Source organism: Engystomops pustulosus, chromosome 11 (genome assembly GCF_040894005.1).
Source record: "Engystomops pustulosus chromosome 11, aEngPut4.maternal, whole genome shotgun sequence".
In the NCBI taxonomy this organism is placed as follows: Eukaryota; Metazoa; Chordata; class Amphibia; order Anura; family Leptodactylidae; genus Engystomops; species Engystomops pustulosus.
Window position 1 is genome coordinate 9,281,434 of NC_092421.1, and position 24,351 is coordinate 9,305,784.

The 24,351-nt window shown below is 46.5% G+C and overlaps 1 protein-coding gene across 3 annotated transcripts; it reads left to right on the plus strand.

Annotated features, from left to right (window-relative positions):
- The first annotated feature begins 11 nt into the window (after positions 1-11).
- Positions 12-22,173, plus strand: ZFP91 (ZFP91 zinc finger protein, atypical E3 ubiquitin ligase). 3 transcript variants are annotated; one of them, XM_072130307.1, is made up of 13 exons: positions 12-174; positions 745-776; positions 4,150-4,341; positions 6,639-6,678; positions 6,800-6,904; positions 7,020-7,127; positions 8,369-8,485; positions 9,834-9,884; positions 18,418-18,501; positions 18,617-18,695; positions 18,776-18,890; positions 19,734-19,833; positions 19,924-22,173. In XM_072130307.1, exons 1-13 carry the CDS (start codon positions 29-31, stop codon positions 20,327-20,329), a joined length of 1,575 nt encoding a protein of 524 aa, XP_071986408.1. In that variant the 5' UTR covers positions 12-28; the 3' UTR covers positions 20,330-22,173. The 3 variants fall into 3 exon arrangements, with proteins under 3 accessions (XP_071986408.1, XP_071986407.1, XP_071986409.1); XM_072130306.1 differs by lacking the exon at positions 12-174 and adding an exon at positions 186-444; XM_072130308.1 differs by lacking the exons at positions 12-174; positions 18,418-18,501 and adding an exon at positions 187-444.
- Positions 22,174-24,351: the final 2,178 nt, after the last annotated feature.

The window sequence follows — 24,351 nt, forward strand, 5'->3', positions numbered from 1 at the left end:
CCGCCTCCAATGGGCTCTCCGTTAGTGTATGTACATGGGCGCGGCACAGAGTTATCGGCGTACAGTTGGTAGCTTTGCGCGTGCGCAATGCGTCGTCGGCGAAAGCCGCTTGGATTCCGCACAAGCGCAGTCGGCTTCTATCAAAAAAAAAAGTGAGGGGGATGCGCACGCCAGGTGACGTAAGAGCGCTGACCCGGAGGGGGAGCTCCGCGCCTGCGCAGTGCCGCATACAGTAAGCGGACTGGCTGACGGACGGATGCCGGGAGGGCCGGAGCCGCGGGGCCGCCCGAAGCGGGCAGCAGGGGCCGAGGGGGTGGCCGTGGAAGATGAAGTTGTGACTGGGGGCTCCTCCCGCCGAAGGAAGGCGGAGTGTCCGCGGAGGAGGAGAAGCCGCCGAGAAATGCCTGGGGAGGAGGAGGAGCTAGGTCTTGGGGGCAGGCACAGGTGAATGACGTCACTCAGGGGGTGTCGGGGAGGGAGGGGGCCTGGTCTGCTCTATTAGCAGTAGCGTAGCGATGTGTTCTGGGAGGAGGCGTGAAATGTGGAAGTGGGCGTGGTCAGAAGATTGCACATTGGGGAGGGGCTTGTGCGTTCATTGGCATGTGGGAGTGGCTGTGACAGCTGATATATATGTATACATACATATGATGTATTTTAGGACAGGGGCCAAAAAGGGTGTGTGAGAGATATTATGCCTCAAAGCATTATGGGATGTGAATTAATAAGCCTGATTTCCATTTGCAGCTTCCTGGAGGAGGAAATGTTACCTAATAAAGGTAGGTGTGACATTGTAGCCATGTGTTGTCCCTGTGTTACATGTGCCCGCCCCCGGGGGTCTCCTCACAGCCACATTCCTTATGTCTCTGCAGTTTTTGGCTTCCCCTTTTCGGCCAGTCACATCTAGGTTTTTAGGCTGGGGGGGGGTCTAAACGATCTCGAGCTGTGGATCCACGTGACTTCCTGGATAACGCGGTGGCGCATGCAGTAACCCTGCGCCAGCGCATGCAGCACAGTCCCACTGGTCAGGACGCGCGTCTTCCAGATGTTTGGAGAAAAAGAAAGTCATATTTGGGATAGAACACTTAAAGGGGTTGTCCTAGTATGTTCCCACCTATTGACAGGAAGGATACGAGAAACCGGCTGCTTCCCCAATCAATTAAAAGTCAAAGGACATCAGGTTTACTGCTGGTAGATGTGTCCTAGGACTGATGTTCATTATGCTGGGGTGCTCAGGCTGCGTCACCCGAACGCTACCTAACGGAATCAAAATGCTGATGTGTGACTGCTCTCTTAGGGTGACGACACGGTGGCTGAGTGAGTAGCACTACTGCCTTGCAGCGCTGGGGTCCTGGGTTCGAATCCCACCCAGGTCAACATCTGCAAAGAGTTTGTATGTTCTCCCCGTGTTTGCGTGGGTTTCCTCTGGGTCCGCCGGTTTCCTCCCCCACTCCAAAACATACTGGTAGGTTAATTAGATTGTGAGCCCCATGGGGGCAGGGACTGATTTGGAAAGCTTTGTGCAGCGCTGCGTAATCTGTGTGCGCTATATAAATAAAGGAATTATTATTATTAGGCCACATGTGGCGTTTTTGGTCCGTTATAGAGCATGTGTTTTCAGTCCGTCTAAAACCGCATCCGTTTTTGACCGTTTACCGTGCGTTTGGCTGCTTGGAACCTGTTTATCTATTAAGATAATCAGGCAAAACTGTCAAAAAAACGCACACGTTTTTAAACGCACTGAAAACGCCACGTGTGTCATCACCCTATGGAATGACAACGGGTGTGAGTGATCATTGCGCCATTCAGATGAGGAACGTGTCTTGTGATCGTGGAGGACCCAGCAACAGTAACAAAATTAACGAAATTTTATGTAATATGCAAAAAGTTAGTTTGTATCGTGATATTATGGCATTGGGGTTTTCTCCATATTCACCAACTGATTGAAACTAAAGCCAACAACACTAGTGGCTGCGCCCCACGTGAAATATTACCGGCTCAATTAAGTGTCGTGTGGCCGTGAGCATCACTTACAGCTTGACCACAACTTCTCATGCTGTTCACAAGTTGACAATCGTCTGCTGCGATGGCATCTCTATCTTCGTGTAGGTCATAGAGGTTCGGGGGGGTTTTAGTGGGATTCGGGTGTTAAGAAGGTGCAGGCCACTGCATAGGAGGTACCCCAGTCCTGAGAGCTTTTCCCTAATAATGTGACTTGGATGGGGCAGGTGCATTGACGTCCATACATGTAGTATGGGATTGTGAAGGTGTAGGGCAGTTCTTTTTTGACTAGGCACCTGTCCACACTGTAACCCCAGTGGTTGAGGCACAGCGCTCTCCATGGCACCTCCGAAATCCTTGTTGGTCATCATTTATACTCCGCTTAAAACGACTTTAATCAATGAACCGCACTGGGACACACTGGTACGCCATAAATGCCCCTGGCCCATACAAAACGGTGACGTCTGTGCCGGCTGGTGCGGTCAGGTCCCTAGTACCCAGACCTCGCTGATGTCCAATGGTCTGATGCGACACCTGCGGTTGGTCATGTGGGATTTGGACAAAGGATGTCCACCTGCTTTCTCTGACTCTTCAAGTCTTTTAGTATCTCTGTTATAATCTGCTGGTGACGCTCTAAGCTCGGTGGCCACATCTTGAATTGCACTGTAGGCTTGTTCTGTTGATTTTTTAGACGTCGTCTTAGACTGGTGATGTCAAAATGTGTACAGCATGATGAGAAGGACTGTTCAAAAATAATAATAATTCCTTTATATAGCGCACACAGATTACGCAGCGCTGCATAGAGCTTGCCAGACCAGTCCCTGTTCCCAATGGGGCTCACAATTTAATCATCATACCAGTATGTTTTGGAGTGTGGGAGGAAACTGGAGGAAACCCACGAAAACACGGAGAAAACATACAAACTCTTTGCAGATGTTGACCTGGATGGGACTTGAACCCAGGACCCCAGAGCTGCAAGGCTGTAGTGCTAACCACTGAGCCACCGTGCTGTTTAAATACCAATTCTAATTGTACAAAGAGGAAATTTATTGGGCCATTCGTGACACCTGTTTGAATTTTGCTGTTGCGAGTTGTGTATATTTATCACTATTTTGGGTGAGTCTTTTAAGGGGTTGTCTGGTTCAGTCCAGCATGGCTCTTCCCATCATCCCCAGCCTCTTTTGGTATACAGAGACACTAACATTATAAGGTTCTTTTCCCTGATGAGTCAGTTGTCGCTCGTGCTCCGGCTGCTCCATTCATCTCTAGGGTGCTGACAGAGGTATCTGAGCAAGTTACTCGGCCTCAGCGCCATAGAGATGAATGGAGCAGCTGCAGCATGACCGACTCCTCTGCATCTCAGGATACAATGGACTGATCAGGGATAGGGGATAACTTATATGTCACTGGAGAACCCCTTGTTAGCAGGACAGAAAACAGGACCATCAGGTTTCATTAAAGTCTACAGAGAAGGGAGGGGGGAAAAGTGTGCAGAAGCGCAGTGAGAACAGATAGTTAAAAACCTGTGATTAAACTCCTGCTACTTTGCTCCATGCCTAATGGCCCAGAACAGCAAGACGGGCGTCTGTACCAGTGTAATCATCTGCAGATCTGTCATCTAACAGCCGGATAAAACCCTCGTTATTCCGGCCCTTATGGAGTTTTCCAGTGAAGCGTGACAATTTAACGCTGTTCTTTTTATAAGGAAATCCATTTGCCCCCCTTATCCACAAAGGACCTTTAACCCTACCCGTGGCTTGTCTGTAGTTTTAGTATCGTTTTTATGTAAAGGAACACACCAGTCACAGCTGATCCAGTGAATTATGGCCTGGAAGGGGGGAGGAGCAATGAGTCATGCTCCTCCCTTCACCATGTATTATTCAATGGATTAGCCTTGACTGGAGTGTTCTTTTAAGGACATGTCCTATGTATACATAAGTTGCTGCATGAGATCTGTCATTTTCTCTACTGCACCCAAGTTGTTTTAGACTAAACCTTTCTCCTAGACTTCAGTCCTTTCATACAGGAGGCCATTGTGTTCCCCCCCCCCCCCACCCCCCTCCCTAGAGGATGAACCCCATCCTTCTGCTACCCTCCTATGTTGTCATTTATATCCGTTCTGTCTTTCCTTTCTCGCGCTTCACCTCTCAGCACCAAAGTGTGAGGTGGAGGAAGTAGTGGTACAGGAGACAGAACCTCCCATCCTAATTCCTGATTCGCATCTGGAAGCGGCGGAGACCCAAAAGGTTGTGAGGGAAGGTGTCCTGCGGAGCACGCGTTCGGAGTCCCCTACCTTGGAGCTCATCTGCAAAGCGGAGCCTGACCCCGATGATCTAGTCTATGGTAAGAAACCGAAATCGTACATGCGTTTCATTACTTCCAAAGTAACACTTCAAGTACAGCGCATGTGTCTCCTGCAAAATCTACAACCGAACATAGACAGGGGTTTTTATTGGCAACAAGGTTAGTTCAGATCCTAAAAATAGAGATGTAGCACCTTCCAAACGCAGATTAAGAGCCGCACATGAGAACGGTGCCGGATGGATCCACCAAACATCCAACATGCAAATTTTTAAAAAAGTTTTCTTTAATCTGACCGGAGCTCACAGTTGTTGTAATCTTCTATTCCAATGAATATGTATATAGACGACTTCCTTCAGTCCATGAAGATATTTTCACTCTAAAGATTTCATTGGGAATAAGCCACTGTTCAGACACGAAACCGCTGCAGTTCTTTTTCCACAACTTTCCTCCGTAATTCAGCTGGTGTAGACGGTTTTAACAAGTAAAAACTCACATAAAATTACCATATATACCTTATATACTCGAGTATAAGCCTAGTTTTTCAGCACAAAATTTGTGCTCAAAAACCCTAACTCGGCTTATACTCGAGTCAACTAAAAACATAAAGACAAAACTCACCTTTCTGACGTCACCCATAGGTCCTCTTCTGTCTGAGACAGTCTGAGACAGAAGAGGACCTATGGGGGACGTCGGAAAGATGAGTACAGTGTTATTTTTTTTCCTACTACAGGGGCTGGGCAGGCTGTATGCTACAGGGGTTGGGCAGGCTGTATGCTACAGGGGCTGGCAGACTATATACTGGGAGGCTGTAACCAATGCATTTCGCACCCTCGGCTTATACTCGAGTCAATAGGTTTTCCCAGTTTTTTGTGTTGAAATTAGGGGTCTCGGCTTATACTCGGGTCGGCTTATACTCGAGTATATACGGTACTTGAGTATAAGTCGACCCAAGTATAAGCCGAGGCCCCTAATTTTTACCACAAAAACCTGGTAAAACCTATATTTTTTTTACTCGAGTATAAGCCGAGTTTGGGGTTTCAGCACATTTTTTTGTGCTGAAAAACTAGGCTTATACTCGAGTATATATGGTAGATAAAATGCGCATATAGTCAATCCACGAGGAATTACAGAGGATATTTATGGAAAAAGAACTGCAGCGGTTTCGTGTCTGAACAGTGGCTTATTCCCAATGAAATCTTTAGTGTCAAAATATCTTCATGGACTGAAGGAAGTCGTCTATATACATATTCATTGGAGTAGAAGATTACAACAACTGTGAGCTCCGGTCAGATTAAGAAAACTTTTTAGATCCTGCGGATAGGAGCTAACTGGCTGTTCGGTAATTGGACCCCCCCCCCCCCCCATGTATCAAGAGAACGGTGGTCCGCTGTACTCCAAGATGAACCGAGCAGCCTATCGCGCATGTGCCGGCTGCTCTATTCATTTCACACACTGACAGCTATAGCTGAGTACATCCGTTATTTACTATTGATGATATATTGGGGGGATTTCTAACCCTTGACACCCCTACTATGGATAAAGTATTGGATTATGATATAGGTTTATAGTAAAGGTTTGAGCTTTGTCCATGAAATCCATGTACACCTGTTCCTGCTCTCAATACACCTGTACACAAGAGCCATCTCAGGACCTTTGAATGTCCTCCAAAGGTCCTAAAACCACAGATTGATAACAGACAGAAGGGACACATCCTCCATTCCCCAAGAGGCTGATTTTAGTACCAGGATGTAGGAAGTGATTCCAGACTTGTAGGGACTATAATATTCCTACAGCCCAGGGTCCATGGTGGTCTTAATCCGCCTGTGCATGGTGGTCTGTGCAAATGCCTCATCATTTACATGGGATTATTATCCTGCATAATGTCAGGCTGCACTACTCTGCTCCACCACTTTGATGTATATATTGTGTATTAAGAATTGGTCAATTTAAACAATATTGAGCTTAAAGGGTTTGGCCACTTACACACATTACAAAAACATGAGGTAAAGTGTGGGTGGGCAGAATATTTGATAACGTACCAGAATATATCAATAAATATTAAAACATTTTACCGACTATCCTGCCACTTCCTCCCCAGTTACACACACATTACATAAAAAAAAAATGAGGAAGTGGCCAACCCCTTTAATAAAATTGTTCCGTTTTCATAAATCCCCTCTTGACTGATATGAGAGATGAGAGTGGAGGGGGATGATGGAAGCCTTCCAAAAGCGTGGCCCGCTGTAAGTTCATGTCGTGTCCTGGCACATATTATGGCGGCTTTGTCATCGTTAAACCCCTGTTAATGTTTGTTTTTCATGATTTGCGTTTTGCAGAGATCAATGAGGGACCCTCATCGTATACGGGCGGTATCAGGTAACATGTCTACTAGACAACACCAAGACGTGTATGTTGGCCTAAGTGTTTAGATGCTTTCACTTTGCCTCGTTTGTTCAGTTCATGCTTGTTTTTTTTTTGCAAATTTTTGGCTATTTAGTGATGAAGAAGAAGATGAGGAAGAAGATGTGTTGATAAGCGAAGAGGAGACTCCTTATAAAGATGACCCTACCGATGAAACGTACAGACCACCGCACATTGAAAGGTAATTTGTGTGGATAACTTCCTTCGCTGCCTCCTTCTTCTCCTCTCTCTATCTCCAGCTTCTTTCATCTCTATAATCCTCTCTCTTACTTCTCTTGCCGCCATCTACATCTCAGTGAGGATGATGACGAAGAAGAAGAAGAAGATGAAGAGTTGATAAGTGAGGAGGAAGTTGGGTACAAAGATGACCCCAGAGACAAGAGTTATAGGCCACAAATCAACAGGTATGTGCCGCTCGTGCTTTGCTGCTGGTCTTGCTAGTTATACATCTTGGCTTTGTCTTGCTTTGATAGAAATTACACATCATTTTAAAAATGCCTTTGACAGCAGTCTGAATAATTTCATTACTTTATAATAGTTTATTTTACATTACCTGGCTCCCTGCCAGCAGTGTGTGTGGTGAGTCTTGGGGGTGGGGCAGCTGCAGCCTGTATGTGTGAGGAGGGAGCTGGATGAATAGAGAGGAGACTGACAACGGCACACAGAGGCTGCAACTGCCCCCTCCCTGGGACTCGCCACAAGCTGCTGGCAGGGAGCCAGGTAATGTGAATCAAACTTATATAATGTACTGAAATGATAGCAAGGGCTATTGAAACCAGTCATCAGCTAAGAAATAATATTCCTGGTGACTGGTTTGCTTTAAAGGAATTTGTGCAGGCTACAATTTGTAAAAGCTTCTGAGGGTCTGGGTGCTGAGATGCCTACTGACAAAAGTAGAGTTTTTTTTTGTTAAAAAAAAAAAGTTGGTAGCCTTTAAAATGAATCTTAAACTATGCAATAAAAAGCATTGAAAAGCTGCCCTAGTAAATAGAGATCCTATATAAGCAGTACAGACGGTTCCCTACTTAAGGACACCCGACTTACAGACAACCCATAGTTACAGACAGACCCCTCTGACCTCTGGTGAAGCTTTCTAAATGCTTTACTATAGTCCTAGATTGCAATGATCAGCTGTAATGTGTCTGTAATGAAGCTTTATTCATTATCCTTGGTCCCATTACAGCAAAAATGTTTAAACTCCAATTGTCACTGGGGCCAAAAAATTTTTTTTCTGGATCTACAATTATAAAATATACAGTTTAGACTTGCATACAAATTCAACTTAAGAACAAACCTCCGGACCCTATCTTGTACGTAACCCGGAGACTGCCTGTATAAATAATTAATCCTGGTCCTGTTTTCCTGGTCCCTCTAGCAGTGCTGAGATAAATGCAGGTGTTCCTTCCCAGTGACTTATTCCTTATAGCAGAAAAGCTGAGCATGTACATAAAGTGCAGCCACATTCAGGGGCCTGTCCAATCATAGCCATGACTGTGGCTGTTTTATTCTTTGGTTTGGTACAATTATGGAGATACCAAATCTCAATAGGTTTTCTTGTGTCTTGGCCAATTAAAAAAAAAAGTACATTTTTTTTTTCAAAATTGTGGGTAAAACTATTTTCTTACTTCTTTTAAATTACTTTTAGGTCATCTGGAAGCTCCAGACGCAGGGGTTCCCGTAGCGGGGAAGAGACAGCCCCTGTTGAAGTAAAGATGGAAGTGAAGGAAGAGAATCCAGTTCCTGAGCCAGAAGCCCCTAGGAAGTAAGTAGTAGTATTAGAGTGTGTACCTCTGTCTTCTAACCAAATTGTTATATCTGATTTCCCCTTTCAAAACTGACAGAACAATGTCTATGTTGTGATTCTCACCTTTTTTCTTTCCTATTTTGTGACATTTTGTCTATTCTGAAGCTACTTTTCAAACATCTTCCTCAGCAGAGTAATAGGCAGAGTCTAACCTCTTCTTGTCTTCTCTACTGTTGAGTCCGTTGCATTCTGCCCAATGATCCCATATGTTCTCTCATGAAGAAATTTGGCAACAAATCCAATGATAGTTCAACAAGTAAATCCACTGAGCTCCACATGAGCCTGTAAATACAGGATCTGTATATTTGGCTAGTTTGGGCAGCTTTTCCTCACACTTTGATGAGAAGTGCAGAATCCATCAGTGAAATGGTTACATACTGCTCTCCTATCACCTCAAACATCGATACTAAGTCTCAATATCTTACAGACAAGTGCAGAGGCATTACAATGTTTCTTAATTGGTTTTTGTACATTTTCGGGGGGAAATTTTTTTTATCCATCTTATTTCCAGGACTATATGCAGTCAAGGAGGCGGAAGAGCTCTCAGCTCCAGGCAATCTCTCCTCCCTCCCGCGCCTCCTCTCTTTAACATGTGTTAAATTTTGCTAAATCTTGCTAAAACCGCCACACCACACCACCCCTCCACGCTGCAAATCCCTCCCAACTGTCACTTTAACACAATCCTTGATTGATATGAAAGAGGATTCAATGTTCCAGGGATCCAAAGTTATAGTCCTCTGTGCCCACCCCCCATGCCTCTTAGCTGGCTTGCTGGCACATCAGGAGTGTAATTTTTGTAGCTTATGCTATGCTGATTTTACAAATGACTTTGTCAGCATTCTGAATACTGCCCCTACTTTATATAACTTTTACTTTACCTGACTCCCTGCCAGCAGTGTGTGGTGAGTCCCTGGGGAGGGGTAGATGTACAATGTCTGTCTCCTCATACATTCTTCCTCCACTCCACACCATCCCCCTCCCTCCCCTGCCTGCTCAATGAACTTGACAGAAAGGAGGGAGGTAGCTGGATGAGTGTGGAGGAGAGAAGACTGACCGAGGAGCACACATGCTGCAGCTGGCAGGGAACCGGGTAATGCAAAATAAAGTTTTGTAAAGTAATGGCAGTATTCGGATTGCTGATTGCTGACAAAGGCATTTTTAAAATCCGCATATCCTATAAGCTATTGGAATCTGTCACCAGCTAAAAATTACATACCTAGTGACAGGTTCACTTTAAGGGTTGAAGCTTTTTTTTTATGAAAAGACTTGAAGCTCTTTATTTCTCTTGTTTTGCCTTTTCCTAAAGGAGAGGCCGCCGACGCAAAGATGATAAAAGTCCAAGACTACCAAAGAGGCGGTGAGTCTTTGAAAATTCAAGGAAATTAACATTGTCTAATACAGTAACAATTAAATATCTGTCTAAAGGTTATTTAGGCATTACAGAACTGGTTGTTTTGATGTGGGGGAGAGGCTTAATGACAGGCAGGGTGAGGGTTGGAGTTCCTGTTTATGTAGGTAGGGTGAGGGTTGGAGTTCCTGTTTATGTAGGTAGGGTGAGGGTTGGGGTGGCTGTTTATGTAGGTAGGGTGAGGGTTGGGGTGGCTGTTTATGTAGGTAGGGTGAGGGTTGGAGTTCCTGTTTATGTAGGTAGGGTGAGGGTTGGGGTGGCTGTTTATGTAGGCAGGGTGAGGGTTGGAGTTCCTGTTTATGTAGGTAGGGGGAGGGTTGGAGTGGCTGTTTATGTAGGTAGGGTGAGGGTTGGAGTGGCTGTTTATGTAGGTAGGGTGAGGGTTGGGGTGGCTGTTTATGTAGGCAGGGTGAGGGTTGGAGTTCCTGTTTATGTAGGTAGGGGGAGGGTTGGAGTGGCTGTTTATGTAGGTAGGGTGAGGGTTGGAGTTCCTGTTTATGTAGGTAGGGGGAGGGTTGGGGTGGCTGTTTATGTAGGTAGGGTGAGGGTTGGGGTGGCTGTTTATGTAGGTAGGGTGAGGGTTGGAGTTCCTGTTTATGTAGGTAGGGTGAGGGTTGGAGTGGCTGTTTATGTAGGTAGGGTGAGGGTTGGGGTGGCTGTTTATGTAGGTAGGGTGAGGGTTGGAGTGGCTGTTTATGTAGGTAGGGTGAGGGTTGGGGTGGCTGTTTATGTAGGTAGGGTGAGGGTTGGGGTGGCTGTTTATGTAGGTAGGGTGAGGGTTGGAGTGGCTGTTTATGTAGGTAGGGGGAGGGTTGGAGTGGCTGTTTATGTAGGTAGGGTGAGGGTTGGAGTGGCTGTTTATGTAGGTAGGGTGAGGGTTGGGGTGGCTGTTTATGTAGGTAGGGTGAGGGTTGGGGTGGCTGTTTATGTAGGTAGGGTGAGGGTTGGAGTGCTTGTTTATGTAGGTAGGGTGAGGGTTGGAGTTCCTGTTTATGTAGGGTTGCCAGGGAGGAGGGGGGTGATGGTAGTGATATTTGTCAAGCAGAATAACATATGACCAGTCGGAGAACATTCTGATTGAATCCCATATTGAATTTAAGTAAACAAAAAAAGGGGGAAATACATTTTTTTGATGATGGAAAATTTTATGGAGAATATTTACCATTGTTACTTCAGTAACGAGCTAGATCATTGGATATCCCACCCGGTAAAAAAAAAAAAAAGGAATATCAATAAAAATCAAAAAAAGGAAAAGTACATAAGTCTGATGTAAATGCATGTGTAGCAAAATGAGGCTGATACAAAGTAGAGAAATCCTTCACCCAATGAAAACCTTGTTATCGGCCCAAACTAACTGCATCTCCAAAAAAATAAGCCTGTGCACCGACATGTGTAATTACATAATATAGGGGGCTCCGGGCTGCTTGATGGGGGGCCCCTGTACAGAAGGATTCCTGAATACGGTGATTCATACCTCCCATAGCAGAGAAAGAGTGACTACACTGCTCTGTACTACACGCCACGCAGTATAATTTCCCCCTTATTGCCCTCCATCTCCCCCCTCAAATTGTAGCCCCTCTGATATTGCAGCTCCCCCTCTTAATGTGCTCCTCCCAAGCAGCTCCCCCTCTTAATGTGCTCCTCCCAAGCAGCTCCCCCTCTTAATGTGCTCCTCCCAAGCAGCTCCCCCTCTTAATGTGCTCCTCCCAAGCATCTCCCCCTCTTAATGTGCTCCTCCCAAGCAGCTCCCCCTCTTAATGTGCTCCTCCCAAGCAGCTCCCCCTCTTAATGTGCTCCTCCCAAGCGGCTCCCCCTCTTAATGTGCTCCTCCCAAGCAGCTCCCCCTCTTAATGTGCTCCTCCCAAGCAGCTCCCCCTCTTAATGTGCTCCTCCCAAGCAGCTCCCCCTCCTAAAGGAGTTTTCCCATGAACAAAAGTTAGGATCTATCCTGTGAATAGGGCCTAACATCCCGATTGGTGGGGGTTTCAGTGATGGGACCCCCATAGATCACCAAAACGAGGGGTCCAATGGGGTCCCACTTACTTCCCTTGGACCCCTTGTCGCTCCGTCAGACTTATGCAGCGGACGGCTCTATGGAGCTGACGGAAATTGGACCATTGGACCCCACGTTTTCGGGAACTGTGGGGGGTCTCGGCACTGAGACCCCCACTGATCAGCAATATAAGGCCCTATCCTGTGGATAGGGCCTAACTTTTGTTTGTGGGAAGACCCCTTTTATTGTATCCTGCCAAGCAGCTCCCCATCTTATTTTACCACATCACTGTAATCAATTCTGATGTCCCGATACTTGCCCAAAATCCAGGACTGTCCCGCTGGATCTGGGACAGTTGGGAGGTATGGATACTGTGCATGGTCAGGGTGTGGTGAGGCGTCATTTCTAGCTTGCTGCTAATTCCATGGCTATGTATGTAGGCAGTGATGTGAGCGTGGCCTTGATTAATGTGCCAGGAATATGGGGTGTGAATATCCCGGCTCCACTGTAATACCTGAACCCTGGGGCTGCATGTGTTATCATATTACTGTGTTATTGGGGAGAAGGTCTGGCAGCAAGGACTGAAGGCTGCTGCTCCTTCTGTAGTATATGGAACAGATGCAAGTTTAGTATCACAGGGTTACCGCTGCAGATCCTCACTACTCACCTCCTCATGAGGACTGTCACATATATCTGTTTCCATGACTACCATGCAGTCTGGCCCATGGGGACCGTGGTTTTATGTAGTTCTTATTGAGAGTTTGTGTGTGATTGACAAGTGGATATTTGCACAGCTTGTTCCTAAGTGAGGTTCAGAACTAGATTTTAATTTGTATATCGTATATACTCAAGTATAAGACACTCTCCCCTAGTCGTAGAGGATGTCCCCTGTCTATGGTGATGGTAGAACCTCCTGTCCTCTAGGTGTAGAGGATGCCCCTGTCTATGGTGATGGTAGAACGTCCTCTCCTCTAGGTGTAGAGGACGCCCCCTGTCTATGGTGATGGTAGAACCTCCTCTCCTCTAGGTGTAGAGGATGCCCCCTGTCTATGGTGATGGTAGAACCTCCTCTCCCCTAGTCGTAGAGGATGCCCCCTGTCTATGGTGATGGTAGAACCTCCTCTCCTCTAGGCGTAGAGGATGTCCCCTGTCTATGGTGATGGTAGAACCTCCTCTCCTCTAGGTGTAGAGGATGTCCCCTGTCTATGGTGATGGTAGAACCTCCTCTCCTCTAGGTGTAGAGGATGTCCCCTGTCTATGGTGATGGTAGAATCTCCTCTCCTCTAGGTGTAGGGGATGCCCCCTGTCTATGGTGATGGTAGAACCTCCTCTCCTCTAGGTGTAGAGGATGCCTCCTGTCTATGGTGATGGTAGAACCTCCTCTCCTCTAGGTGTAGGGGATGCCCCCTGTCTATGGTGATGGTAGAACCTCCTCTCCTCTAGGTGTAGAGGATGCCCCCTGTCTGTGGTGTTGGTAGAACCTCCTCTCCTCTAGGTGTAGAGGATGCCCCTGTCTATGGTGATGGTAGAACCTCCTCTCCTCTAGGTGTAGAGGATGCCTCCTGTCTATGGTGATGGTAGAACCTCCTCTCCTCTAGGTGTAGGGGATGCCCCCTGTCTATGGTGATGGTAGAACCTCCTCTCCTCTAGGTGTAGAGGATGCCCCCTGTCTATGGTGATGGTAGAACCTCCTCTTCTCTAGGTGTAGAGGATGCCCCCTGTCTATGGTGATGGTAGAACCTCCTCTTCTCTAGGTGTAGAGGATGCCCCCTGTCTATGGTGATGGTAGAACCTCCTCTCCTCTAGGTGTAGAGGATGCCCCTTTCTATGGTGATGGTAGAACCTCCTCTCCTCTAGGTGTAGAGGATGTCCCCTGTCTATGGTGATGGTAGAATCTCCTCTCCTCTAGGTGTAGGGGATGCCCCCTGTCTATGGTGATGGTAGAACCTCCTCTCCTCTAGGTGTAGAGGATGCCTCCTGTCTATGGTGATGGTAGAACCTCCTCTCCTCTAGGTGTAGGGGATGCCCCCTGTCTATGGTGATGGTAGAACCTCCTCTCCTCTAGGTGTAGAGGATGCCCCCTGTCTATGGTGATGGTAGAACCTCCTCTCCTCTAGGTGTAGAGGATGTCCCCTGTCTATGGTGATGGTAGAGCCTCCTCTCCTCTAGGTGTAGAGGATGCCCCCTGTCTATGGTGATGGTAGAACCTCCTCTCCTCTAGGTGTAGGGGATGCCCCCTGTCTATGGTGATGGTAGAACCTCCTCTCCTCTAGGTGTAGAGGATGCCCCCTGTCTATGGTGATGGTAGAACCGCCTCTCCTCTAGGTGTAGAGGATGCCCCCTGTCTATGGTGATGGTAGAACCTCCTCTCCTCTAGGTGTAGAGGATGTCCCCTGTCTATGGTGATGGTAGAACCTCCTCTCCTCTAGGTGTAGAGGATGCCCCTGTCTATGGTGATGGTAGAACCTCCTCTCCTCTAGGTGTAGAGGATGCCCCCTGTCTATGGTGATGGTAGAACCTCCTCTCCTCTAGGTGTAGAGGATGCCCCCTGTCTATGGTGATGGTAGAGCCTCCTCTCCTCTAGGTGTAGAGGATGTCCCCTGTCTATGGTGATGGTAGAAGCTCCTGTCCTCTAGGTGTAGAGGATGTCCCCTGTCTATGGTGATGGTAGAACCTCCTCTCCTCTAGGTGTAGAGGATGCCCCCTGTCTATGGTGATGGTAGGACCTCCTCTCCTCTAGGTGTAGAGGATGCCTCCTGTCTATGGTGATGGTAGAACCTCCTCTCCTCTAGGTGTAGAGGATGCCCCCTGTCTATGGTGATGGTAGAACCTCCTCTCCTCTAGGTGTAGAGGATGTCCCCTGTCTATGGTGATGGTAGAACCTACTCTCCTCTAGGTGTAGAGGATGCCCCCTGTCTATGGTGATGGTAGAACCTCCTCTCCTCTAGGTGTAGAGGCTGCCCCCTGTCTATGGTGATGGTAGAACCTCCTCTCCTCTAGGTGTAGAGGATGTCCACTGTCTATGGTGATGGAAGAACCTCCTCTCCTCTAGGTGTAGAGGATGCTCCCTGTCTATGGTGATGGTAGAACCTCCTCTCCTCTAGGTGTAGAGGATGTCCCCTGTCTATGGTGATGGTAGATCCTCCTCTAGGTGTAGAGGATGTCCCCTGTCTATGGTGATGGTAGAACCTCCTCTTTTCTAGGTGTAGAGGATGTCCCCTGTCTATGGTGATGGTAAATCCTCCTCTCCTCTAGGTGTAGAGGATGCCCCCTGTCTATGGTGATGGTAGAACCTCCTCTCCTCTAGGTGTAGAGGATGACCCCTGTCTATGGTGATGGTAGAACCTCCTCTCCTCTAGGTGTAGAGGATGCCCCCTGTCTATGGTGATGGTAGAACCTCCTCTCCTCTAGGTGTAGAGGATGCCCCCTGTCTATGGTGATGGTAGAGCCTCCTCTCCTCTAGGTGTAGAGGATGCCCCTGTCTATGGTGATGGTAGAACCTCCTGTCCTCTAGGTGTAGAGGATGTCCCCTGTCTATGGTGATGGTAGAACCTCCTCTCCTCTAGGTGTAGAGGATGCCCCCTGTCTATGGTGATGGTAGGACCTCCTCTCCTCTAGGTGTAGAGGATGCCTCCTGTCTATGGTGATGGTAGAACCTCCTCTCCTCTAGGTGTAGAGGATGCCCCCTGTCTATGGTGATGGTAGAACCTCCTCTCCTCTAGGTGTAGAGGATGCCCCCTGTCTATGGTGATGGTAGAACCTCCTCTCCTCTAGGTGTAGAGGATGTCCCCTGTCTATGGTGATGGTAGAACCTCCTCTCCTCTAGGTGTAGAGGATGCCCCCTGTCTATGGTGATGGTAGGACCTCCTCTCCTCTAGGTGTAGAGGATGCCTCCTGTCTATGGTGATGGTAGAACCTCCTCTCCTCTAGGTGTAGAGGATGCCCCCTGTCTATGGTGATGGTAGAACCTCCTCTCCTCTAGGTGTAGAGGATGCCCCCTGTCTATGGTGATGGTAGATCCTCCTCTAGGTGTAGAGGATGTCCCCTGTCTATGGTGATGGTAGAACCTCCTCTTTTCTAGGTGTAGAGGATGTCCCCTGTCTATGGTGATGGTAAATCCTCCTCTCCTCTAGGTGTAGAGGATGCCCCCTGTCTATGGTGATGGTAGAACCTCCTCTCCTCTAGGTGTAGAGGATGACCCCTGTCTATGGTGATGGTAGAACCTCCTCTCCTCTAGGTGTGGAGGATGCCCCCTGTCTATGATGATGGTAGAACCTCCTCTCCTCTAGGTGTAGAGGATGCCCCCTGTCTATGGTGATGGTAGAACCTCCTCTCCTCTAGGTGTAGAGGATGCCCCCTGTCTATGGTGATGGTAGAACCTCCTCTCCTCTAGGTGTAGAGGATGCCCCCTGTCTATGGTGATGGTAGAACCTCCTCTCTTCTAGGTGTAGAGGATGCCCCCTGTCTATGGTGATGGTAGAACCCCCTCTCCTCTAGGTGTAGAGGATGTCCCTGTCTATGGTGATGGTAGAACCTCCTCTCCTCTAGGTGTAGAGGATGTCCCTGTCTATGGTAATGGTAGAACCTCCTCTCCTCTAGGTGTAGAGGATGCCCCTGTCTATGGTGATGGTAGAACCTCCTCTCTTCTAGGTGTAGAGGATGTCCCTGTCTATGGTGATGGTAGAACCCCCTCTCCTCTAGGTGTAGAGGATGTCCCCAGACCTCGGCCAAATTCAGATGCCCGTGTGCTCCATGGCCAGAACCTGGGCACAGGTCACGGCTGCCCAGCTCTGTTGCGTTGTGGTGAGATTGTGCTCACCACACTGGGACCGGGTGCCGTAGACCTCAACAGGCGTTGTGATATGGCCCAGGAAACTACTATCCCCCTCATGAAGGTTATGAAATTTCCTTTGGTCTTAATGGGGTGATCACTGCCCTGCCCTGGCTCTTTTTTCCTGATTGACAGGTCTCACTGCTACAAACATGCTGCCGGTATGGAACTAGTAATTGGGGACCGTCTGCCAATATTCAACTAGAGACATTTACAGTTTCTTATACTTTTCCCTTTCAGGGACTTTAGGAAAGGTAGGAAATTCTACACAATCGGTTGCTGGAGTGTTGAGAGAAAGACAGACAGGGGCTGAATTTGACTAGGCAGCGCTACATCATTAACCACAACCTCAAAAAAGCAGGGGGCTGAGAGAGACCTGGCTATTTGAAGAGAAATCCTCCTCACGCTGCCTTCAGTAATGGTGTTCAGAAAGTCACATGTCTCTCATTCACGAGGGGGGCGGGGTTAACAGTATTCGCACAGTGGGGAGGTGCGGTATAAAGACTGTATACTGCAGCTCCCCGCCTCCATGACTGTAGCAGAGTGGTGGCTCTAATCCTATGGATCCTACGCATCTGAAAGATGTGTGCTTTGTGGGGGTGTCACTGGTGACGATTTTTTTTTTCTTTTTTATGTGTCATTCGAATGTTCTATAACTGGTGCTTTCTTTTTTTTGTATTATTTTTAATAAAATGCGATACAGGTGAAAACCATAGTTTTCATTTAAAGAGGACTTGTTACCACCTCACACTTCTTGTAAGGAACACACCATGCTACAGGGGCTACAGAATCGGGGGCACTTTGAATGTTCTTTGTTGCCCACATGTAGAACCGTCTCTCCTCTAGGTGTAGAGGATGTCCCCTGCTTGTGGTGATGGTAGAACTGCTTCTCCTCTGCGGAGGTATCAGTCCTGATATCTGACCATTGTTATCCACTCTACTGTCAGACAGGAGGCGGAGGAGGAGGCGTGTCTTATGATAATCTTCTCCTCTGCGGAGGTATCAGTCCCTGTATCTGACCATTGTAATCCACTCTACTGTCAGACAGTAGGAGGAGGCGTGTCTTATGATAATCTTCTCTGCGGAGGTATCAGTCCCGGTATCTGACCATTGTAATCCACTCTATTGTCAGAGAGTAGGAGGAGGAGGAGGCGTGTCTTATGATAATCTTCTCCTCTGCAGAGGTATCAGTCCCTGTATCTGACCATTGTAATCCACTCTACTGTCAGAGAGTAGGAGGAGGCGTGTCTTTTGATAATAATCTCCCCTCAGAGGTATCAGTCCCGGTATCTGACCATTGTAATCCACTCTACTGTCAGAGAGTAGGAGGAGGAGGCATGTCTTATGATAATCTTCTGATACTGAGACTAATATCTCGGCAGCTGTGGGGGCTAGAAAGAAAATTCAAAGTGCCACTGAATCTGTGTAACCCCTCCATGTTCATTATCACATGTGTGTGGAGGTGAGAGGTCCATTTTAAAAACCTTTGCACATGAAGTGAAATTAAGAAATGTACTAGTGATGTTTCATACAATGGTTCATTTCCATTAAATGTTATGTGTCATTGAAATATACTATTAGTTCTTACAAAAAAAAAAAACAAGCCCTCTTATGACTGTGAATGGAAAGGTGAAAATATTGTGGTTTTTGGCATGCAGAGAGGATAAAACAGATATGGCCGTGTTAGGATTGGACACCCCAAGCAGTCACATAGAAGAAACATATGTCAAGCATCGGTCCCGGTAAAAAATATTATCTAGTGTATAGTTTCTGATTGGCCGTTGTCTCTTATGAGACGTGTTCATTTCAGATAGAGAGTTGCTGATCGGCGGTTTTTTTTTCTCTTTTTTTTTTTAGGAAGAAGCCCCCTCTGCAGTACGTGCGTTGTGAGATGGAAGGCTGCGGCACCGTACTGGCGCACCCAAGATACCTGCAAGTATGTGCATAGTGCGGTAACCTGGAGCGTGCGTGATACTGCCGCCGGGTGTGACGCAATGTTCTTCTTTTCTCCTGCAGCACCACATTAAGTATCAGCACCTTTTAAAGAAAAAATACGTCTGTCCACATCCCTCGTGCGGGAGGCTTTTCCGCCTTCAGAAGCAACTTATGCGGCACGCGAAGCATCACACAGGTAAATGGGAGAGATTTGTACGTGGGGGAGACCCCGACGTTCTGTATTCCTGTCTATAAAGGCAACGACGACTCTTAGACTTCTATCACCCAGTGAGCACATGGTCCTATATTCCAATACCAGTGATGGCCCAAACTACACCTAACACCCACTTATACGTCGCAAAGTGCCAACATGACAATGTAAGCAGTAACTTACTGATCCCTGCTGTAACACAAGTTTCAATCGTATTGGCGCCCTGAGTTCACCAATACAATAGAAAGATGATGGAGAAATGTGGATTGTAGCTTCCCCACAGGGTGCCCTGAAGAGGAAGGATCGGGGGACCCAGAGCAGGAGCTCCAATGATAATCCATCTCTATCCACTCCTTGCTCCTCCTGTAGTCCTGGCAGCCAAGGATTTTGCTTTAAAATAGCGCTGAGCACGTCCTGGGCTGTATTGGATCGCAGGGGAAAGCCTTGAGTCCTATCTGGCAAACTCTAAATTGGGGTGAAGGCCTGGGTGCCCACAGAAAAGGCTCTGAGTGCCATAGGTTCGCCACCACTGTCCTATATGCCAGAAGATTTCTGCCTATGCAAGGAGGAGGGGTAAAGAACCAGGGGCGTAACTTGAGGGAGTGCAGAGTGTGCGGTTGGAAGCGGGCCCAAAAAGTTTAGGGGGCCCTTCAGGTGTCAGTTTCCCATATGAGAAGACTATCACTATAAACCATACATTATAGTCGGGGGCCTGGCACAGACTTTGCACTGGGGCCGTTCAGGTTCTAGTTACCCCACTGTAAAGAACACTCACCATCCTCACCACTTGGTTGTCTATTTGCACCCTAACTCTGCTTTTATTATTAGACCAGCGGGATTATATCTGTGAGTACTGCGCCCGAGCATTCAAGAGCTCGCACAACCTGGCTGTACATCGGATGATCCACACAGGAGAGAAACCCTTACAGTGAGTGTCTGACGCCTCCCGTTCATCAGCGTTGACCTAGAACTTCCTGCGCTCATTGTCTTCTCTCTTGTCCCCCCCCCCCATGTGTAGATGTGAGTTCTGCGGCTTCACCTGCAGACAGAAGGCCTCCCTGAACTGGCACATGAAGAAACACGACGCCGACTCCTTCTACCAGTTCTCCTGTGGGATCTGCGGGAAGAAGTTTGAGAAGAAGGACAGTGTGGTGGCCCACAAAGCTAAGAGCCACCCTGAGATTCTTATAGCCGAAGCCCTGGCGGCCAATTCTGGTTCTCTCATTACCGCCAACAATGAACTGCTGGTGACGGAGGCCCCCGCTACCACAGCCTCGGTCGTGCAGGACGAGCTGGTGGCGGCGCAGACCTTTCACACGTCTCACGGATCCAAGGTTTTAGTGGCTTGTTCTGCTCCGCCAGCGGAAGGACTGGGCGCTACTACGGAGGTTCTTATTGAGGATTCAGACTCTGCAGGGCCATAGAGCAGGAGAATACTCTACCTACACAGCACCTTGACTGTACCTACCCCCCAGCTGGCTGGCTGTGGCACCCCCTCAGTGCTTTCTATCTGTCCTTGTACTCTCTGCATACACTAATCATGGGGCCCCCAGTTTTTGCCCCCCGTTGTTCCTTCCATTCTCTATCATGTTGTTTCATTACTCGTTACTTTTGGTTTGGCATCTTTCCATCTTTTCTTTTTGCTTGTTTTTCGCCCGGTCGCCCCCCAGCCTTACTCCTCAGGTGCTGTGCTGTGCACTCTCACTGTATATAATATGTTTAAAGAATAAAAGCTGTCCTGTCGCGAAAAAGGAGCCCTCTTGCCCCAACCCCCCCCCCCCCCCCCCCCAAGCAAAGCTGCTAGTGTTACTTAGAGCGCTGCTTGCGGTCTCTTTGTACTCGGTGACCCCCCCCCCCCCAATGTCCAGAACTTTTTTTTTTTTCACTCGTTAAATCATACGAGTGAAACTTTGCACTTTAGAGTGATTCAAAGAGGGTAGTATATGCCTAAAATGGTTCCTTATGGTCCTCTCCTGTTCACTATCCTGGCTGCTTGCTTGCACTTATCCATAAATGACCCTTTCGTTTCAGTTGTTTGCCTGGTTAGGGTCACCCGATCCTTTCCCGGACCCTTATAAAGGGATATACTGTACAATGCACAGTATTCATTCAGTCTATGTCCATTCTAAGCTTCCATCCCTGCAACATAGTTCTTAAAGGGGTTGACCACTTTACCTTATGTGTTCTGTAATGTGTATAAGTGTGCGGGGGCAGGATATGCGGTAATTTACCAATATACATCTAGTAATAGTTCTGCTTTCTTGATATGTAAAGTGAAGCCTCCTATTGTGTCTTTTACCTGATCAGTCAGACGTTCCTGACCATAAAATGTCATGTGATCTCTATGAGCAATCGCCCTGCCAGGACCGTAATCTTATATTCATGAATACTATGATAAGGTCCTGGTAGGGCAATTGCTCATGGTCATCGATCACACGATCATCTTTAGCCATTACATGGTCGGGAATCTCTGGCTGATCAGGTAAAAGACATGATAGGAGGCTTCACTTTACATATGAAGAAAGCAAAGCAAAACTATTAATAGATGTATTTTGGTAAATTACCTAATATCCTGCGCCTCATACTTACACACACATTACAAAATGCATGAGGTAAAGTGGCCAACCCCTTTAAGTTCTCTCTTGGCACAGTTTCTATCCATTTATCGACTTTTTCCAGCACTTTGACATTTTCATTAACCCCTTCATCCATTCACCCCTTGCACTTAAACCTCCTCTTCCTGTTCACTTTTGAAATCTTAAGGAGAAAAAAAAAAACTAGATTTGATTTAATTGTTTGGATATTTTAATTGTTTGGAGATGTGTGTCTGCTTTCATTGTTGTCTGATGTTTGTGTCCTGAATGGGTGTGAGTTACAAGTTGAAATTCAGGCAGGTGGAAATCGTAAGGAAAAAAAAAAAAAAGATTAAAATCCATGTCTGAATATGAATATATAAATATATAAATAAGTATATATATTAAAAAAAACAAAAAAAAACACAAAAAAGTGAATATCATTTCTCTTACATAGGTAATCCCTGGGCACCACGAGCGCCAAAAAAAAAACTGTTGTAAAAATTGAAAGCGGTTTCCTTTTAAAAAAAAAAAAAAAAAAAAGTGCCCTCCCCCCCTCCTTCCTCTTTCTGACTACTTGAAGGTATAAGTTGGCTACTGGAGCTCTGTGATTGGCTCTCGAATGCCATAAGATTTTGTATTCTGTATGTATTGAATACAATAATAAAAAAACAAAACAAAAACAATAATAATTGCACCGTAGTCTGGTGACATAGGTCAGCTTTTAGGAAGCAAACGATCAGTCATATCAAAAATTTAGATTTTTCACTTGCTAGGTGCATTTTTTTTTTAATTTTTTTTTTTTTTGTATTTGACATTCGTTTTACTCTGCTATCTTATAGAAACCCCAAGCAAAGGGTTGTGCATGTTTTTTTTTTTTTCTTTTAATAAAGCACCTACCAACATAAATGACTGTGTCCTTTGTCTAGTGATCCCAAGAATTTACTGGGATCAATGGGAGCGCGTCGGCAGAAAATGGCTTGTTTAGTTTTTTTTTAACCAGACTTGTTTGTTGCATGGTTTTTAAAGAGATTTTTGATCCTTTTTATTTAACAATTACTGTAAGTTACAACTTTAATTTTGTACATTCTGTTTGACTGTACAATGACCTCTATATAGATAACACTGACCCATCATTACATCACTACTGACAATAGATGATGTCACAGCTTATCTCCTCCCCCTCCCTGTACAATGACCTCTATATAGATAACACTGACCCATCATTACATCACTACTGACAATAGATGATGTCACAGCTTATCTCCTCCCCCTCCCTGTACAATGACCTCTATATAGATAACACTGACCCATCATTACATCACTACTGACAATAGATGATGTCACAGCTTATCCCCTCCCCCTCCCTGTACAATGACCTCTATATAGATAACACTGACCCATCATTACATCACTACTGACAATAGATGATGTCACAGCTTATCTCCTCCTCCCCCCTGTACAATGACCTCTATATAGATAACACTGACCCATCATTACATCACTACTGACAATAGATGTCACAGCTTATCCCCTCCCCCTCCCTGTACAATGACCTCTATATAGATAACACTGACCCATCATTACATCACTACTGACAATAGATGATGTCACAGCTTATCTCCTCCTCCTCCCTGTACAATGACCTCTATATAGATAACACTGACCCATCACTACTGACAATAGATGATGTCACAGCTTATCTCCTCCCCCTCCCTGTACAATGACCTCTATATAGATAACACTGACCCATCATTACATCACTACTGACAATAGATGATGTCACAGCTTATCCCCTCCTGTGCAATGACCTCTATATAGATAACACTGACCCATCATTACATCACTACTGACAATAGATGATGTCACAGCTTATCTCCTCCCCCTCCCTGTACAATGACCTCTACATAGATAACACTGACCCATCATTACATCACTACTGATAATAGATGTCACAGCTTATCTCCTCCCCCTCCCTGTACAATGACCTCTATATAGATAACACTGACCCATCATTACATCACTACTGACAATAGATGATGTCACAGCTTATCTCCTCCCCCTCCCTGTACAATGACCTCTATATAGATAACACTGACCCATCATTACATCACTACTGACAATAGATGTCACAGCTTATCCCCTCCTCCTCCCTGTACAATGACCTCTATATAGATAACACTGACCCATCATTACATCACTACTGACAATAGATGTCACAGCTTATCCCCTCCCCCTCCCTGTACAATGACCTCTATATAGATAACACTGACCCATCATTACATCACTACTGACAATAGATGATGTCACAGCTTATCTCCTCCCCCTCCCTGTACAATGACCTCTATATAGATAACACTGACCCATCATTACATCACTACTGACAATAGATGATGTCACAGCTTATCTCCTCCCCCTCCCTGTACAATGACCTCTATATAGATAACACTGAGCCATCATTACATCACTACTGACAATAGATGATGTCACAGCTTATCTCCTCCCCCTCCCTGTACAATGACCTCTATATAGATAACACTGACCCATCATTACATCACTACTGACAATAGATGATGTCACAGCTTATCTCCTCCTCCTCCCTGTACAATGACCTCTATATAGATAACACTGACCCATCATTACATCACTACTGACAATAGATGATGTCACAGCTTATCTCCTCCCCCTCCCTGTACAATGACCTCTATATAGATAACACTGACCCATCATTACATCACTACTGACAATAGATGTCACAGCTTATCTCCTCCCCCTCCCTGTACAATGACCTCTATATAGATAACACTGACCCATCATTACATCACTACTGACAATAGATGATGTCACAGCTTATCTCCTCCCCCTCCCTTTAC

Bases quoted from the DNA above. Each gene is read 5' to 3' on its own strand.
- ZFP91 (XM_072130306.1), top strand. From the start codon at position 257: ATGCCGGGAGGGCCGGAGCCGCGGGGCCGCCCGAAGCGGGCAGCAGGG. The intron at 18,502-18,616 runs GTAAAAAATATT...TTTTTTTTTTAG, and splicing joins TATGTCAAGCATCGGTCCCG to GAAGAAGCCCCCTCTGCAGT. The intron at 19,834-19,923 runs GTGAGTGTCTGA...CCCCATGTGTAG, and splicing joins ACAGGAGAGAAACCCTTACA to ATGTGAGTTCTGCGGCTTCA.